Raw genomic sequence first — 19,651 nt, 5'->3', positions numbered from 1 at the left:
TATAGTACTGTGTGAGATTTGATTGCTTTACACACATGCAAAACATAAGACTTATTATATGTTACATATATGAGGATTTACGTATGTCACAATTCCAGTATGATTTGTGTTCGGCTCAGAAAACATACAAGTTGAGCTTAAACAAAATATTATGGTTCATTTACAAATTCTTTTAAAATGATCGAAAGTGTTTTTGGTGAAAATGTTTTTGAAATCATCCTCAATAAAAATGTAAGTGAATTTTGAAAAAACACTTAAAAGTATTTCCAGCAACCAACACATAATTGATGCTTGTTGTAGCAAACATTTCAAGTACTTCTGAAACCTTAAAATATTTTTTTCTAAAAACGTTATTAGTCATTTTAAAAACAATTTCAATCCAACCCCATAATGTTTTTTTAAACAAAAATAAATAAATAAAAACGAGTTTGAGCTTTTCAATACTGGGCTCATAAAACTTGTGAGTTGCTCTCGGTCTTCAATTTGGTTCAAGGCTTCAAGCTCGACTCCTTTCGGTAAAGTTCGGCTCATAAAAGTTAGACGTTTTTATATTATAATTAAAATAAAGATGTTAACAAAATTGAATCCAAATATTATATTGGTTTAACAAATTCTAACTTACTTATTTGTATTCATTAGTTTTCCATTCATTAAATTACTTATATTTGGTCAACCAATTTTCTCTTTACATTAAGTTAAACCAAAATTGAGTTCAAATGTGTTTCTAAAATGACTTGAGTCGAGTCAAGCATAAAATGGAGTTGGATCCACAAATGAGCTAGGCAATTAAGTCGAGACTGATTACAATACTTGCATGTATTTAATACAATCACTATTTGACCATTGAGCTAATGATTTTTTTTAGTGACAAAAACTAGTAGCGGTTAACAAACAACGGTTTTTATGAGGTGGTATAGTTTTAGGATAAGGATACCAAGTGGTTTAGGGTTTTAACCTAACCTCCTTATGTCAAGGCCCGATTCCGACATACGTCCAGGATCAACACATGACATCACCAAATACCAATATATCTAACATACCCCACCTCCGGGATATGAACAAAGCACAACTCAAGATTCGAATTGTGTAGTAATTTTTTGTTTACTCTATGGTTGCATCTAACCTCTTTGTTAGACTACCTACGTACTCTTCGACGGGATCAAGTCATCCGTAGTTCACCATTTGTTAAACTCTGAACTTTTCCTAAAACACTTCCTAGTAGAAAACATACAGTACCACACTACACATCAACCATAAGCCAAACAAGAGTTGTCATCTTGCCATTCACACACACATATGCTTTCCAACACCAATGCACAATCATGTCAATTAATAACTCATACAATACACCAAAATGCAGGACTAGAGCGATACAGTTTGGTCGAAACCTACATCTCTAAAGCTTTCTCAATTTAGACCAAATCCAACAAATCAACAAAGTCAAGGATGTGATTTCGGACCACTCAACGAAATCCAACAACATCGGGTTACGGACCACTCAACGGAACCAAAATACTAAGCAGAATTCTGAACCACTCAATGAAGTCATGGAGTAGAAGGGATTCCGGACCTCTCAATGGAATCCGAATGGATACAATTTTGGACCACTCAACGAAATCATGGAGAACAATGGATATCGGACCACTCAACGAAATCCAAAGCATTATACGATTCTGGACCACTCAACGGAATCCAAATGGAGCAGGAAACCGAACCATTCAATGGAACCCCAGCGGAACCCAGCACCTGACCACTCAACAGAATTGACCGGAAGTCCAAGAAACATAACAACGGCTTGAAGAAACAAGACATGAATCAAGTTACTAAATTCATGAAAGCTCAACGAAATGAAACAAGCACAAGTACTAAATTTAGAATGGACCAACGAAGCAAGAAATGAAATGATATCGAAGCAACGAATCCCCATGACAATGGGTTAATGGTCCACTGCTAGCCTTCACATTTAACAAACAATCCAACATGAATTTCACAAATATTCCTTATGCACAAGTCAAATCACATTTCATAATAATAGATCGATGGCTAATTATTAAAAATAACATTTTAATAAAAATCACATTTATAAAACCAAGTCATATCCACAAAGGATACTGATAGGTACATTATTTATCATATTTTCATATTAATTATCCCTATGTTTTGTTAAGGAATTGATTATAAAAGAGCCTTATTACTTTCATTTTCTTAGTTTCAGCCATTCTGTGCACTTAGGACGTTTTTGGTGATAATTCGACTTTCCGGAGGAGTTTTGATGCAAGGCTAATTGGTGAAGGAAGCTAAGAGGCTGAAGATCGTTGTGTCCGAATGTCATAATTTTTCATGGAGCCATTCATTCTAGTTTCACAAATGAATCCCGTAGAAGTTGTTTTCATGTCAGAATTGCACAGTTGTAGGAGAATGAAGATTTGAAGGCTTTCCCAATTTTTCCTAGTGACGTGCAATAAATGCCTGGAAAGATAAGAGATAAAGCTATATTTCCATATTTTTACAGAATTTTCCAGAAGATAAATCAACCCCAAAACTGGCCTGCAAGATAGATGACCAGGGCCGGTCTTGAGATTTTTGAGGCCCAGGGCGACATCAAAAAATATGCCCTAACTCCATATAATAAAAATTATTTATTTTCATAGGTAAAACTTCGATAAAATAACACTTAGAAAAGCACACCAAATTTAATAATTTAGAAAGGGTAATGTTAAGAATACTAAATTTGTAGACAAAATATGGTAAACTAAATGACATGGAAGTTGATGATTGAATTATTATTTAAGAGTTGATTAACGTGTTTATTTCTATTGGTGACACAACATTTGGTTTGAGAGAAGAGAACCAAAACCTAGGCTTACAAGTAGATGTTTCCCCTTGAAATTTTGGAGTGCTTTTATATAAAACTGTGAGGTGTTTTTTTCTTATTTACCTACTTTGTCAATATGCGACTACAACAGTATATCATATTTTTGAGTTTTTAATTGAAATGTATAAGCAATGGATGAGAGAATTAAAAATAATTAGAATTCTGAGTCTCATCACCTATCTTTGTTCTTCCTCAAACTTTAACTTTTATCTCTTTCACTTCCTCCACGGGTCGCAGCAGCTATGCCTCTCGACATGGAACCTCTCATCATTCACATTTTAACCCGTAAATCTTGTAGAACTAATGAAATTTTTTTCGTAATTTTTTCTGAAATTCGTTAGCTAGATAAATTTGTTATCAAAATCCTTCTCCAATTCTACCTCTTCCTCCCTATACCTTTGCAATTTTCTCTGACCTACAACCATATGTGATTGTTACTGTAAAATTATTTTTTCAAGAATTATATTTCTTTATAAATAAAATAAGAGAATTTGAGAGGCATGGCTTTTGCTCATGGAAGTTAAAAGAGACGACAAAAGGGTTGAGGAAGAACATTAATAGGTGTTGGGCACCATATTTCTAATTTATTGTTTTATTAATTATTTGTATTTTAATGAATTCTTGGCATTAAGTTAGCTGTTTAGTTTGTTGTGCAAATTACATCCCGATGTTAAATGGTGAGGGGAAAGGCATGAAAGGGAAAGGATAAGGTGCCTTGCACTGATCCTAAACAGAATATCGTAAAAAATTGGAAAAAATACTGAACACATCAGGTTTTGAACACGACACCGTCCTATTGAGCAAGACGCGTAACACCACCGCTGCTGCCTAAAGTTCTTGTTGATTAAACCAAGGTTTCAAAATTTATAGGCTTATGGAAATACATCCCTATCAATTTTTGGTGCCCCTCGAGTTTTTGAGGCCCCGGACGGTCGCCTTGCTAGCCCTGGGATAGGGCCGGCCCTGCAGATGACGGGTTTCCCAAGCCAAGAAGGATTCTTCCCTAGTTTGTGTCATTAACTGTTTAGGAGTTTGTTTTATTTAAGGAGAGTTTCTCCTAGACTTTTGAGGGTTTTCTAGTATAAATAAGGTCCCTAAGCTCTCTCTAATATATCCATCCATCCACGCCCGCATAACCCATATCGCCCACATCATACTACCATTCACCATCTCCGCAACTAGTGAAGAAGAGCTTAGGGATGTGCTTTGCCGTGGACTTCGGGTTCTATCTTTCTTTTATTTTTATTTCTATGTGTAACTAAGTTATTTTCTAAGGTTTATGATGAAGCCATGACATGAATATTTGCGAAGTACTTTGTTGATTATTATCCGATTATATGCCATGTTAGATTCTTAATCTTTGTGGATATTTTATTCTAGATTCGGATTTCTAATGATTGATCACCTTTAGGAATTTTTCATCTAGAGATTTAGATAAATCTATGAGGATGACCAATCAATTAGGTTCATTGGAACTAAGATTAAGAAGAGTAGACAAACTAGTGAGGATGACCAATAGTCCTACTTGGTTGACATGATTCTTCTACACTTAATGGGTTTTTATCCTAACCAATAGGATATAATTATCATGTAGAGATACAAGAGTTGATGCCTGACCATGGATTAATCCATACCTTAGAAAGAACAACCTTTAACATTGGCATGGTAATTGGATAGTAATTGGCTCTAGGAAAAGTAAATAGGATTGTTATTGGTGGATTCATAACCTTAGACTTCCATTGTTTCTCAATTTCTTCTTGAGTCGTGTGTTTATTTTAATTAATTGTCTTTTCTTTTTCTTGTTAATTATAGTTTTAATCAATTATTCAATTCAATATATCCTTTGTTTGTTTATTTAAGTCTAGCATGATTAATTGGTTAAATTGGTGTTAAAGCAATCCATGTGGGATCGACCTCGTATTTGCATATATTACTACAATTGATTCGTGCGCTTGAGAGTTTAATTTGGTTTAGATTAGTCTATTATTTAGGTTAGTTTAAATACACATCAAATACTAAATATGAAATCAGGGTAATAACAATATCACATATATTAAAGTCACTCACTAAGATAGGCCCGCAAAGCCTCACTTAGTCTCTAGTAATACTAATTTTAGAACTTAAGGACGGTTACAAACATTTGGATCAAAGTCAACCTCAGTAATTCAATTCATCAAGATTCGTATGTCGGATTCTCGATTTGTCAATTCCTAATGTCCTAAAATATTACGTACTATAATGTATTAAAGTTTGGTGTCGATCCAATGGTCAGATCGTCGATTCTTATACTGATCAAGTGGCATACCATAATGAAACTAGGTTCAAACAATCAAATCACATCAAACGGATATCAAATCTAAAATCAAGACATCTAATTTAACTTAAAAATGCATCGTCGGCCCATTAGCCACGCGTCGGTTTTCAGCGAACTGAAACCCAATTTTCCGACAAACTCCAAAAATTACCAAATTTTACAGAATTATAGAACACAACAAGGGGAAGAACTTTTATACCTGGTGAAGTCCAATTCAGCCGGAAAATACCTGAAATTTCCCTCGATCCGTCGAAACCCTAGAAATGGGTGTTCTTGATTCGACTCCAAAACAAGCTATGATGCCTCAACCAACCTATGGGCATTGTTCCTAGGGTTGAAAGAAGTTGATTGATGGTGGTAATTGACTGTAATACTTTCAAGAATGGCGGATCGTAGCCATAGACCTCTTGGTGCCACCGACGTCATTCTTCGAGAAAATGAAGCCAATCCTTGTCGAGTTTGAGTGAAAATGGAATAGGGATCGACTGGGTTCGAAGTGAGGATCAATATGGCATCGATCTCGTCGTCAATGGTGGCCGAAATAAGGAGATGCGGTTGGGTTGGGTCGGCGGGTCGAATAGGGGGTCCGGGTTATCTAATTCCTCCCTCCCCTCCTTTCCCTCATTTCTCTCATTTCTGATTGGCCAGTTTCTCCCATCCTTTCCCTCATTTCTCTTCTCTTCTTCCCATCTCAGTCATACACATCACACCCAAATTGCTGCTCTAGCAAATTTAGAGCCTTCCATATTAGTGGTTAATTACTATTTTACCCCTGCATTTAACCGCTAATTTCTCATTCGTTAAAACTTCTTTCACAAACGATTTTCACCTACGCACTCGTGAGGTTGAGCTCTATCCAAATATATAAATAAAAGTGACAAAACATATAGGAATTTAATACCTCCTCAAAAATTCCGTTTAGTTCATTAAGGGTGTTTTCGTCCTTTTACTTATCGGAAAGAAAAAAAAAACTATATGCTGTAATTATAAATGCGTCGAAACTAAGAATATGAAATACGTAATTTTAAATAGTGAAATCCGGGGACGGGATTTTGCACCTTATATGTCTAGGGTTTAAAAACTCCTTCTAAACATGGAAATAAGCAAGAATCAAAGGGTATCGGTGTAATCTGATTCCTTTGTTGTTTGGATAGAAAGGAATTACGTAGAGAAAATATTAGGGTTTAGGGTTGCATGAAACTTACCACTCTAGGTCTTCCTCTCTCCCTTACATAGAGCCAGAGACGGATCTACAGAGGGACTTGGGAGGTCACAGGACTCCTCGGCGATCCTAAAATGCTGCTAGAAATTTTCTGGAGGACCCCTCATACTCGAACACGAGGCCAGTGCAGACTGTCTGTGCTGCAGCAGCAGCAGGTTGCACCTTGCAACAGAGAAGAAGACAACAAGAGAGAAGAAAGAAAAGAGGGCATTTAAAAAAATTGGTCCAAAACGCAGTGTTTTGGCCAATTTGTTATTTTTTTTAAAACCAATGAGACACACGTTTGCAATTGGTCCACCGTTTGCAACATGATTCCATAATCTTTTTGAAAGTCTAGCCCTACATGGGCCATCTTTCCCGTCCCAGGAATCCCTTTCGCTTCTCCTTTCCCCGTTCCACTGCTTTTCCCCCTAATCCCCCCATCTTTCTTATATTCACCCAAAACCCTAAATTTCTAATCCCACCCAATCCCATATTATAATTATATTACTCCAATATCATACCTCCACTTGTTTCAATTCTCACAGATCGAGATATAATTATAATTATATTAACTTTTCAATGTTATTTTTGTCTATAAATTTTTTAACCTTTATTATTGGGACCCCCCGAGTTTAAAATCCTAGATCTGCCACTGCATAGAGCTCAAGATAGGTGCTCACAAATATTTCCTCGGGAGGCCAGGCCTTTTGGTTTCGCTTAGAAGTGAGAGGTCTTAAGTTCAAATCTCATAGATGACGAATTCGATATCAAACTAAGTTACCCATTATGTGATTTAACCGAACTTCCCTTCCCCTTATTAGAATTCAACCCACGAAGTTCCTTTTTCTTTAGGCCCAAAGAGAAAGCAGGCTCTCTCCAAAGAGACAGAAACCCCCTCACCCCAACTTTGGTCTATGTCTAATCCTTTTAACTATGTTGGCCCACTTCATATTTTTTTGGGCATTACAACATTGATGAATATAAAATCATATGATAAAGTAGATAGTATCAAAGGCTGACGTAAGACTCGTGTCACCGCCATTGACAAAAGTCTTACATTTCCATGAGACTGATTGACTTTTGTTGCCACTGCCACACCAACTTCAAGCCTCCTCTCCTTCGAATTTGATTCCATTCGGATTCAAATTGTAAGCATCTTAAAGATTCTCACATTATAATTATTTATTGTATATCATGCAGTTAAAAATTATTTAAATTTTTTTATTTAAAATTAAACATAAATATACTCAACAAAAACTAACATTACGATATACAATGAACAATTAAAATATAAAATCTCTAAAATCCCAAAAAAATAAAATCCTGAAAATATCCTCGTCCCCCTCCTTTCATCTTTTAAACTATTTTTCTGTTTGATACCATTCGTTCAAGCGCCGTCAACCTGCACACCCTAGGGCCCACACCCTACTTTTAATAGTTGGTTGCCTTGCCATCATCAATAAAATCAATATACAATACTATTTCTAATAAATATAATTTCTCTCTCTTAATCTTTTTTAGTAATTACATATTCTCAACGTGGATTTATATAAGATAGTATTATCTACATATTCATTTATATTTCTCAAATAATTTTTATTTCAAACCGCCCGATCATTCGCGTAAATGACGGGGTCATACAAAGGCTGAGTGTGGAGTCAGAACCAACCATTCCCAGCGGAATTAAATTATTTTCTTCATTACACGAATCATATATAACGTGCAGTTAGGTCATCAATCATCATCCTTTTGAAAAACAAAATAATAAAGCAAATTCCCCACTTTCTGTAGACTTATATTTCAAAACATAAGTATACATCCACCATCAGGCATCATCATCCGCTTGTTGTACAGTAAAAATATATTTTTTTAACTAGTTGATTATCTATACTAAAGAAAAGAAGGTGAGTTTAGCCTCATAATGAATTAGTAATAATATAGTTCAAGTACGTCTTTGGCGAAAATCAAACCTAAGACATTTCACTTGCAAATGAAGAAAAATAATATTAGACCATAGTACTATGTGGTGTACAATAAATACTTTTAAATATAGTTTATTAAAAATGAACATTACCGTTCACCAAGAGGAAATAACCCGAGTGAGGATCCGGCGCACATCCGTTCATCGTACATAATGAGGTCAGTTTTTGTCAGGTACTGTTTATATTCAATTTTAAATAAAAAAATTTCCAATAATTTTTTACCACACGATATACGATAAACAGATGTGATTGGAGGATTCCCAGGATCCTCACAAAGAGAATCCAACGAGGATCCTCTTGGGAATAACCCGACATCCGTACACATTTACTCTTTTTACTTTTTTTTTTCGAAAGTTTTTATTTATTTATTATAAGTGATAGTTTACACTAATATATTATAACAGGAACAAGAAAAGAATTTAAATTCAAAATACAGTGAGTTAAGAAGGAAAAAAAACTCTAACCATAGCTCTTTTAGAAGCATTTTTAAAATGATTAAAAGTTTTTCTAATAAAAATATTTTTAGAATCAATTCTTTTTAAAAATATAAATACTAGAAAGATACTTAAAAGTACTTTCTAAAGAAGCACATAACTGAAATTCAAAAAACAATTTTTTTTCTAAAAACACAAACAAACCGCTCAACAATCCAGCATTTTCACTATTTCTTGTTAATTGACATGCAAGTTTGGCGGGGAGAGGGAGGAAAGAGAAGTGCACATAATGCACGAAAGGTTGACCAATTCCGAGTTCGTAACTTGTCAACTCGCACGCACTTCCATTTCAAACACAACCAACCACCCAGCACCCATATCATTCCTCCTATCAAAATCTTATCCCTTTCCTCTTGCAATCATCCCAACAAACACGACCCAAATCCCAGAGTTCCAGATCCAAACACAATCAGACATCGCAAAAATGGAAGTGAAGGTCCGTACGGTTCGGTCCTTGGTCTCCAAGCTCAGCTCCGTCTCCTCCCAAACCCGAGCCGACGCTCTCAAAGAGCTTCGCCTCATCACCAAGCTCGACCCAGACAGCCGCCCCCTCGTCGCCGAATCCGGCGCCATACCTTACTTGTCCGAAACCCTCTTCGACTCCTCCCCTTCCCTCCAAGACGACGCCGCTGCCGCCCTCCTAAACGTCTCCATCTCCTGCCGCCACTCCCTCATCTCCACCCGCGGCCTCCTCGACGCTCTCTCCCACGTTCTCCGCCACCACGCATCCCCTTCCTCCTCCCCCTTCGCCGTTCAGTCCTCCGCCGCCACCCTCCACAGCCTCCTCGTCGTCGACGACTACCGCCCCATGATCGGCTCCAAGCGCGACATCGTCTACTCTCTGATCGACATCGTCAAGAGCCCCAATTCTCCCGCGCGGTCGGTGAAGGATGCGCTGAAGGCGCTGTTCGGGATCGCTCTCTACGCGCTCAACCGCGGCGCGCTGGTGGAGCTCGGGGCCGTTCCCGCGCTTTTTACTTTGGTGGTGAAGGACGGGCGCGTGGGGATCGTGGAGGACGCCACGGCTGTGATCGCTCAGGTGGCCGGGTGCGAGGAGAGCGAGGAAGCGTTTCAGAGGGTTTCCGGGGTCAGGGTTTTGGCCGATTTGCTGGATCTCTCGACCGGGTCCAGCTTGAGGAGTAAGGAGAACGCGGTGGGTGCGCTGCTTAATCTGTCCAGGTGCGGCGGAGAGAGGGCGCTGAGGGAGGTGAGGGAGGAGGGGCTGGGAGTGGTGGATGGGATTGCTGATGTGGCGGAGAGTGGCAGCGCAAAAGCGAAGAGCAAGGCAGTTGCGCTGCTGAAGGTGGTTGATGGCGGGAGCGGATCCATTGCCAGCGTTTTCAGGGATCCGCGGTTTCATTCTCTACTAAACCAAACTTCGTAAATTTGGTGTTAATTTTTTTTAGTGATGTGGATATTGTAGATTTTACGAGTTCAATGTATGATAATTAGGAATGATTGATTAACCTTTTCATTAAAAAACGGAAGGAATGATTGACTGATTGATTAACATCTTCAGGTGGTGTTGAATTATCAATTTTTTTGTCCGACAAAAATAGAGCATCGGTATTGTTGCTTTGATCTATGACTAGCTATTGCCGTTAAATTTAAGATAAGATAAGCTAAGATGAACTTAATTTGTAAGATTTTTCTTCTTGTCTTAAGCTAAAATTGAATTCTGTCTAGATAAATTTATCTTACACTGTCGATTTTAAGTCCAGATAAAAGAGGAGGGGCAAGAGAGGGCGTTAGGTGGTCGACAGCAGATATTTCGTTCTTACGTCAAATTCTTATCATAATAAATCTTAAACGAAAGCAGACTCTACTTAGTGAAATAGGGCTTTGTTGTTGTTGTTTGTCTTGAGCTGAAAGGCTTCAGGGAAGAGGTTTCCCTTTGGATAATTTGCACTCGGTGGTTTATTAGGTTGTTTTATGGGTTATCTTTCTGGCTTAGTGTTAATTAATTTATCATCAACAAGTTAAGCCCCTTTTGTTGACCACCAATATGGATGAAATCTTTTAAAAGATTGAGTAATGTTATTCATGTCATGTTTTTATACAACATTTCATACCATTTTAGGTGGTATTTGATGTGGACAATCACATCATTTGAATTAATCAGATTTTTAAATTTAGTTCATTATTTAATAAACTAATAATTAAGAAAAACTAATTAATTAAATGATGATTGTGGTATACGAGGAGTCTTTCTCCTTCATTTCCTTGAGTTTTGTAAATTTTTCAAATGATGTGGCTGTCCATATCAGATGCTACCTAATGTGATATAAAAATATGGTATGAATAACATTACTCTACAAGATTAGCCGCTGAGTATCTTTATCACAATTAATTATCGGTTGAGGCTTTTGGGCCACCAAAACTTGTGCTTTTTGGGCCACCAAAATTTGTTGCTTTTTGACTTATAATCCATGTTGCTAACCTAGTTGCCATTTTGTTTCGGAAAATGATAAAGGCGTACATTCCTTTCTTGATAATTAAAAATAATATTCGTTGTTGGTGGTTGATTTATTCATTTGATAATTACAATTAAAAAATATATATAAGAAGATTAAAAAAAGTGTAAAAATTACCTCCGTTCTTTTTTCTAGAATTTCTTTCTTCCTAGGCTTTCTTTATGTTTGTTTTATTTTCTTCTGAGAAACTTAGTTGTTTTATGTAAAAGCTCGTTATATGTAATCTGTCTTTTCTCATTAAGAAGAGACATTTTGTCACGTGTGTAAAGATATTTTTTTATCTTATTCAATTACTTTGTTTATTTTGTTAATAATAGTAGATAGATGTTGGTAGGAAAATTGAATTTTATTAGTGTTTGTTTTCTACGAGTATGGTTTGTCAAACAGCTCAAAAGTGAGAGGGGTAGGCGGTGGACCTTTTTATTGGAATTAAATCGTGATATTCATGTTTTTTTAAATGAAAAAAAGAAGAAGAAAAGAATCGTCATTTCATGGACAACCAAAAGCGAGTTTTCAATTGTCAAACTTGTTTCTTTTATTTTTTATTTGGGTTTAAAGATTTTTTTGCCTTTTTTTTTTTTTTTTTTGGCTGAGTTGTCAAACCTATTTCTCTATCGAGGGAACTAATGGTCAAACTACATAAAAACGTGCTTTTGATGTAGCTGTCGGTTTTTAGGCAAGAAATCCAAGAATTTTTGGAGGCATTGGCACGAGTAAAAATGGTTGAAATGTCTATTATTTGAAAGAGAGTAAAACGGCCTGAAATCCCAAGAGCTAGTCTTTCAAATGTATAATATTGTTAACACACCATGTTCTGCTAACCAACTTTAATTGTAATTGAATGGTAACATTACGTCTGTTTGTTCGATACATACCTAAATTTATTAGTAACTTAGGGCGAAACGAACTTGTGGCCGCAAGGCTGTAGCTAATTTGGAATGCAAATGTTGAATCACAAGCCACTCGATGCTATGTCGTGTGATTATATCTTTGAACCCCATAGAAAGAACGTTAAAGAAAGGATGTCATTTAATGGTCATTTTATCAAGAACGTCCATGCTTTGGGGACCATTTCGATAAGCTCACCCTATATCCCTCCATCTGTTCGAAGTAACGGTATCATTAGTATCAAACAGTCAATTAAACTAGTTAAATATTTTCTAAGTGCCACTGTTGTATTTGTAATAGGCGTGTTACTGTTGGTTCTGCCAACCGAAAGAGTTAGTTACTTAGTTAGATCTTAGTTAATGTTAAAGTTTGCATCACAAGTAAATCGACTTCTAATTAAGGGACTGTGCCGTAAGTGAGGTACTGGCTCATTCTTGATTCTTTTCTATGCCTTGCTTTGAAGGGCTTCATTATTTTCTTAATGAATACCAAATAATATTCATTGGCTCGTAGAAAACCTCTTCCACTTCCTTTTGCTCATCGGACTAACACTTCAGAGGTTGAAATCCTCGTCTTTAATTAGATCCTGGCTTTCAGATTTGGGTTCGGGTTTTATTTTCCGATGCAGCAGCATTAGCATTTGCTTGTTCAAGCAAGGCGACAGTATGCATAATTTTCTCTTTTGGTATTATGTACAATTATTTTAGGAAGTATTATTCTCAGTCTAAAATTCTCATTTTGTACTTTAAACTTTCTATATTTAGAAATAAAAATACAATTATGAGGAGTGCAAATTGAAATTTTTAGAATGCTAATAACGGTTTTCTTTTTTTTATTCTTGATGATGATATAGGCTTCTCACTTACAGTTATCTTGGTTTTATTTGTTTCACTTTTCTTCTAAAAAGACTTCAAATAAAAGGGTAAAAAGTGTTGGAAAAATTCCCGCTGCTAATGAAATAATTAGGTCCATTGCTGAGGACATTAAACGGCTTGCCTCATCGTTTGAGCTAGTAGAATAAAATCATGTCTACAGAGAAACTTAACAGCGGATGCTATTACTTCCCTCAGGCATAGTTGTATTAATTTATATATTTGGGATGGGTGTGTTCCTCCCCAAGCAAAAAATGCTATCTTGTATGATTATCAAGGCCTTGGGTGTCACTGAGGTTTCTCTTTAATTTAATCTTCTTCTTTCTTAAAAAATAAAATAAAATAAAAATTCCCACTGCTACCTAGGGGTGGAAATTTTTACTAAATTACCATACCAACCATCCTACCAACCATACCATACCAAATTATTATAAAAAATTTGTACCAATTAGTAATGATACGGTATTTGTATCGTACCATACTGTTTCAGTATGGTGCTGGTATCCAAAACCAGTACTGGTGGTATACCGTACTTCCCAATATTATTAATATTATATTATGTTTTTATTCATATAATTATTTGAGGGCAAAATTAATAATAATTATTGTAGAAGTGTAAAAAATGTAATAAAAACTGAAATATGAGTTGATGTCATATAATTTGTAGAAACTTTATAAACATCAAACAATATTTTCACTAACCATTGAACTTTGAACATAATATCAACGATCCAAACCGTTCATCTTCTTGCATCCTCTAATAGATCATGTTTTCAAAAAAGAAAATCTGAAAAAAAAAAAAAAACAAAAACAAAATTTGATGAGAAAAAATGAAGCGTAAATGTAAACAACAATCAACGGTTAAATTTTGATCTATGATTTATATAATTATAATGGTGAATTTCAAAGTTAAGCTCTTCACGAAAGTTGTAAAATTTGTCATTACGAGCGTTTATATATTTTTTCTATATTTTTTACACTTCTACATTAATTAAAAAATATTAGATTTTGGGCAAACTAAGTGGCGTAAAACAAAGTGGCAATTTCCATTGGCATACCATACCAACCAAACTATTTGGTATACCGTTATTAGGTACACCAAAAATTTGGTACGATAATGGTAATAGATTTTACCATACCAAATATTTGGTATGATAATTGGTACAGAGATTTTGATACGGTAATGTACCAAAACCACCCCTACAGTGCTACCTAGTGCCGCTTATTTGAGAGTAACACTTAGTACACGTGTAATTATTTCATAAGCCATTAAATGCTAAATTTGTGTGCTCACACCAAAGAAACCCTTGCATACAATTATTATTATTATTTTTTTTTATACAACAATATGTTTACACTAAAGAGTGGGGAGAGGGGAGAATAAATTTGCAATATGTTTGCACTAAAGAGTGGGGAGAGGGGAGAATAAATTTGTTAATAACTCGTCATCTTCAAAATTTGAACCTAAAGACCTCTCACTTACAAGTGAAGAGAAATAACACTAGACTATATTACTAAGTAGCTACAATTAATACAACATTAATTGGAGAGATGGAGCCATGAAGGAACAAGGATGGTCCTAGACCTATCCTGACATTTTTCCACACATAAAAGTTTAGTGAAATACATATGATTTTCAAGATTTTTTTGTAGACCCAAGGCACCAATCTGACGTTTTTATTTTACTTTCTTTCATTAGGTTTGATTTGAGGTTGATGGGTCCTATGGAGTTTAGGCTATTCATTACTTGTGAGCTTTGAGGAGGAGGGAGAGAGGAAGAAAGTTAAAGAGGCATGGAATTTAGGTTTATGCAAGAGAATGATGTGGATGACACCATACCAGACCCAAACAACGGTGGTAGGTTGCTTACCATGTGGCAGAGTAAAATTAGGAAAGCATATCAAATTGAGAATTTTGGACCCTTCTAGGCTTAAGTCATGGCTCCATCATTGATTGTACATGAGGGTATTATCTTACCTCTTTTAGTGAGACTAGACAAGTAGTTTTAAGTTTGTATGGGAAAGCTTTTTTTCTTTTATGATTATGTGTGAAGATAGGATATAAAGGGAACTTTCATAAAAAGGGTTTGGACTAAATTTATTTTAACTAAAAACTATGCTATAACATTATTTAATGAAAAATAACTATATATTAATGAAAACCCCTTAAATTTTAATAAAAGGACAAAAGAACTTAAATTTTAATGAAAATGACACAATTTTAATATATATAAAAATAAATAAAAAATAAATGACTCGCGGTGACACACCCTGACCGGAGTCGAGACGTGCTGGCAGTCATGTGAGGGTGACGTAGCCAAGTGCGCAACAGAAGTGATAATTATGCGAAAACATGGGTAATAATAAAAAAAAAAAACAAAACTCAAACTTAATTAGTCTAGAAATAAGTGTGTAAAAGTGAACATAACCAAACAAAAGTATTCAGAGCATAGGTATCAACAATGCAGTCAGACAAACGAAGTACTAATTATACAAACAAGGAGAAGTTCCCTACAGTTATTTAGTAGATCGTCAGAATCGCTGAGAAGTCCTCGTGAGCCACCAAGATGTACAGCTACCTAGGACCTAGAGGGGGCAAAACAAAAGGGTGAATGGGCAAAAACAAAACATTTGAAAACACATTTATCTTTTTTGAACATAATAACCCCTCATTGTAAAATCTGTATAGCCTTCAAAAAATAATACTACGTGTATACATACAAATACCAATGTACAAGGCCAGTAAAAACTGAAGTATGCCATGTCATAACGTTTCCACACTAAAAGATGTAAGCCAAGTGAAATCAACATAACGTGAAAGATTATGCCCTGGCCTCGGGCGGGAGCACTAACACCGGGGTGCAACAATGATGAGCTCTAAATGCATCTATGCATGACAATGTGCAATGCTTAAAATAATGCATCTATGCATATACTCACTTGAAGCTTACCTGGACCTTCGCAACATCAAGCGATATAATTCACGATTTATAATAATGCAATACTTAAAATGTAACTCATTTTCGACATGGCACTTAAAGCATAAATCATTTTAAAAATGTTCTGGAAACCACGATACACACACACACACACACACATATATAGAAAGCAAATGCCAAACTAATAAGTAGTAGGATCATGCGTGTGTATATATTGTTTGATGATGCGAAGCCCAGGTGAGCTTCAAGTGAGTATAATGTGATGATATTGGTTGCATTGCACATTGTTATGCATAGATGCATTTAGAGCTCATCATTGCTGCACCTCGGTGTTAGTGCTCCTGCCCAAGGCCAAGACACAGTCCTTCATGTGATGTTCACCTTCCGTACCGCATGCTGACCTTGGATCCAAGTTTGATGCCAGCCCTGTCGTACATACCATAATAGGTGACCCGCGATTATTCTCACAGTCTTCACATGATCTTAGCACTTGAGCGTACATGTTACACCCAGCCCTGTCGTACAGACCACAATAGGTGGGTCCGACTCGTGTGCTAGCATGTATTGATGAGCTATAGGTCCAGTCGTACATGTCACATTAGGTGACTTCGACTGGCATATTATTTTATGTTGATTTCACTTGGCTTACATCTTTTAGTGCGGAAACGTTATGACATGGTGTACTTCAGTTTTTACTGGCCTTATGCATTGGTATTCGTATGTATATACTTAGTATTATTTTCTAGAGATTATACGAGTTTTACAGTGAGGGGTTATTATGTTTAGAAAAGATAAATATGTTTTCAAACATTTTGTTTTTACCCACTCACCCGTCTGTTTTGCACCCCTCCAGGTCCTAGGTAGTTGTACATCTTAGTGGCTCACGAGGAGTTCTCGGCGGTTCTGATTATCTACTAAACAACTATAGGGATCTTCTCCTCGTTTATATAATTAGTACATTGTTTGTGTAACTGCACTGTTGATACCTGTGCTTTGAATACTTGTGTTTGGTTATGTTCACTTTTACACATTTATTTCTAGTCTAATTAAGTTTGAGTTTCGTTTTTTTTTTTAAATTTTTTATTATTATTACCCATGTTTTCGCATAATTATCACTTCTGTTGCGCACTTGGCTACGTCACCCTTACGTGACGGCTAGCACGTCTCGACTCCGGTCGGGGTGTGTCACGAGAGCCCTGTACTTCCATCACAGACACAATTTATGAAACTAAACACTATTTATAAAACTGAACATTACTACACTATTTATTGGTTCAATTTCATAAACATTGCCTAGTTCTTGGTCCACTTTCATAAATAGTGCTTAGTTCTTGGTCATGTTTCATATATAGTGCATAGTAATTGGTACAGTTTCATAAATAATGTCTCTTTATTGATCCGGTTTCATAAATAGTGCCTAGTTCTTGGTCATGTTTCATAAATATTGTCTAGTTCTTAATCCAGTTTCATAAATATTGTATAGTCCAGTTTCATAAATAGTTTCCACCTATTGGGTTAGTTTTGGAAATAATGTCTAATTCTTGGTTTCGTTTCATAAATAATGTTTGCTTATTGGTCCAGTTTCATAAATAATGTCTATATATTGGTCTAGTTTCATGAATAATGTCTACTTATTGGTTAACTTTTATAAATAGTGTTTAATTTTTTGTTCAGTTTCATAAGGTTTGAAATTTAGATCCTTTTTGGTCCTGTAAAAGCATCACTTGAGCAAAAAACGATGAACCTAGAAGTGATCTTTTAGATCAAAACCTTGAGAAGATTATGTTCTCAATAATTATATTTAAAAAGTTGTTTTTATTTACCAAATTAAAATTTCATCACGTTTTTTACATACCTACAATAATAAGTGTAGCTCTCCATTCAATTTCTTAAGCTTAGGTGTCTTCTTGGAGAAATTATTTCTTGTGCCCGTAATATAAATGGTATACCACGTGTTATTATGTAAATGGTGGGAAATTTTATTTTTTATGTTATTAATTTTTTAACACAAGAATCTCACAACTTGTATAAAAACGCGCGGTGTACCACTTTGTGTTCTGGGCACATTAAAAAATCTCTCGTCATTTTGACTACTATTGAAAAACAACACAAAAATAAAACTGGGGAATGTAATTCAATTTGAAGATTTTTTCTTATTCTAAGCGGGAAAAAAGAATCTATTAATGTAGCTGACAATGGGAAAAAAAAAAAAAAAAAACGTAGAGTGGAAAAGGGGGATGCGCCTAGTGCAAGTTGGGTTTTTTGATGTTGTTGTTGTTGTTGTTTATTTTTTAATAGTTCTTTTATCTTTATCATTAAATAAAATTAGTAGATGATTTTTTTTTATTAAATTGCAAAGATTTGAAATCCTTTTTATTAGTTTTCTTTTGTTTTATAGCAATAGGTGTGCATAAGTATTGTTGACTTTTTGGCTTTAATCGTCATTTGGCAAACACATAAATTGAAAATGTCAAAATTGAGAATTGTCGAATTTTTGGCTTTAATCGTCTCTAGCTATGCTTGCCTTGAAGATTTTTAACGATACACTAGTGTATGAGATGTACCGGTATTTAAATGAATAAATTGAGAATGTCAAAATTTAATCATCTGATATATTAGTGCATATCATACGTTAGTACATTGAAGAATTTTCACTTACATTATCAATTAAAAAGTAAATGAGTATTGTGGTAAATTTCTTATTCTTATTGCAATATAATAATATAAATAAAAATATGGAATACATCATTAACAAGCTGGAATAGCTCAGTTAGCTACAGTGTGTGGCCCTTAACCATAACATCAGAGGTTTAAGCCCTCCTTCTAGCGGTTTTTTACTTCCATTTTGATGTGGTAAAAACTAACACACAAATTAAACCCTTTTTAGACAATTATAGTATACATAAGTAAGGATCGTTCTAAGCCGGGAATTAGAAAGGATGCTAATCAACACAAATTAGACTCTAATAACTCAAAACTGACTAGATTGACTCAAAACAGCGCAAAACAAACAAATTGACTCAAAACAGGAACTAAAGGGTGATTTGGATGAATTCTAGACTTAACTTGACTCAAAACACTAATGGGGGACAGGTTTGAACAAAATTTAAAACTAAAACTAAGTAACTTGCAGAAAACAAACTAATTGATACTAAATTAGGGTGAATGAAGGGGGTGAAAGGCTAGCTAGAGGGTCCTTCTCCACACATGACACATATGCAACACAAATCGATCTCCAATTACTATTCCTATAAACCATGAATGACAATGCCCCAAGTTAATCGTGAACTGCACAAATTAACCATCAGATTTTCCTAACTTCATTGAATTGGACTCAGCGACGCAATCAAATTATTCTTATCAAGTTCCCTATATGAACTGCATGATGGAGATACATATCAAAGATCATTAAGTTCTATGAAAATCATAAGCATTGACATGACATTCGTAACTATGAAAAGCATGATACTCCTGCCAGAAATTTACTTAACACAATCATGACTAGTGATTTCCACTATTTATAAATATAAGTTCATAACTATTAGGTGAAATTCTCTTATATTTTAGCATCAAATTCATGCATGCAAACTAAGTAGGCCTCCTTAATCAA

General features: G+C 35.3%; 1 protein-coding gene across 1 annotated transcript; it reads left to right on the top strand.

The window, feature by feature from the left end:
* The first annotated feature begins 9,062 nt into the window (after positions 1-9,062).
* On the top strand, positions 9,063-10,433 carry LOC137735269 (U-box domain-containing protein 4-like). The gene has a single exon (XM_068474683.1). The coding sequence runs from the start codon at positions 9,099-9,101 to the stop codon at positions 10,251-10,253; it is 1,155 nt and encodes a 384-aa protein (XP_068330784.1). The 5' UTR covers positions 9,063-9,098; the 3' UTR covers positions 10,254-10,433.
* Positions 10,434-19,651: the final 9,218 nt, after the last annotated feature.

This window comes from Pyrus communis, chromosome 5 (assembly GCF_963583255.1).
Source record: "Pyrus communis chromosome 5, drPyrComm1.1, whole genome shotgun sequence".
Taxonomy (NCBI): Eukaryota; Viridiplantae; Streptophyta; class Magnoliopsida; order Rosales; family Rosaceae; genus Pyrus; species Pyrus communis.
The sequence above is the reverse complement of the archived record's forward strand: the minus strand, read 5'-3'. Positions and strand labels throughout refer to the sequence as shown.

Coding starts and splice junctions, on each gene's coding strand:
- LOC137735269 (XM_068474683.1), top strand. CDS start 9,099: ATGCACGAAAGGTTGACCAATTCCGAGTTCGTAACTTGTCAACTCGCA.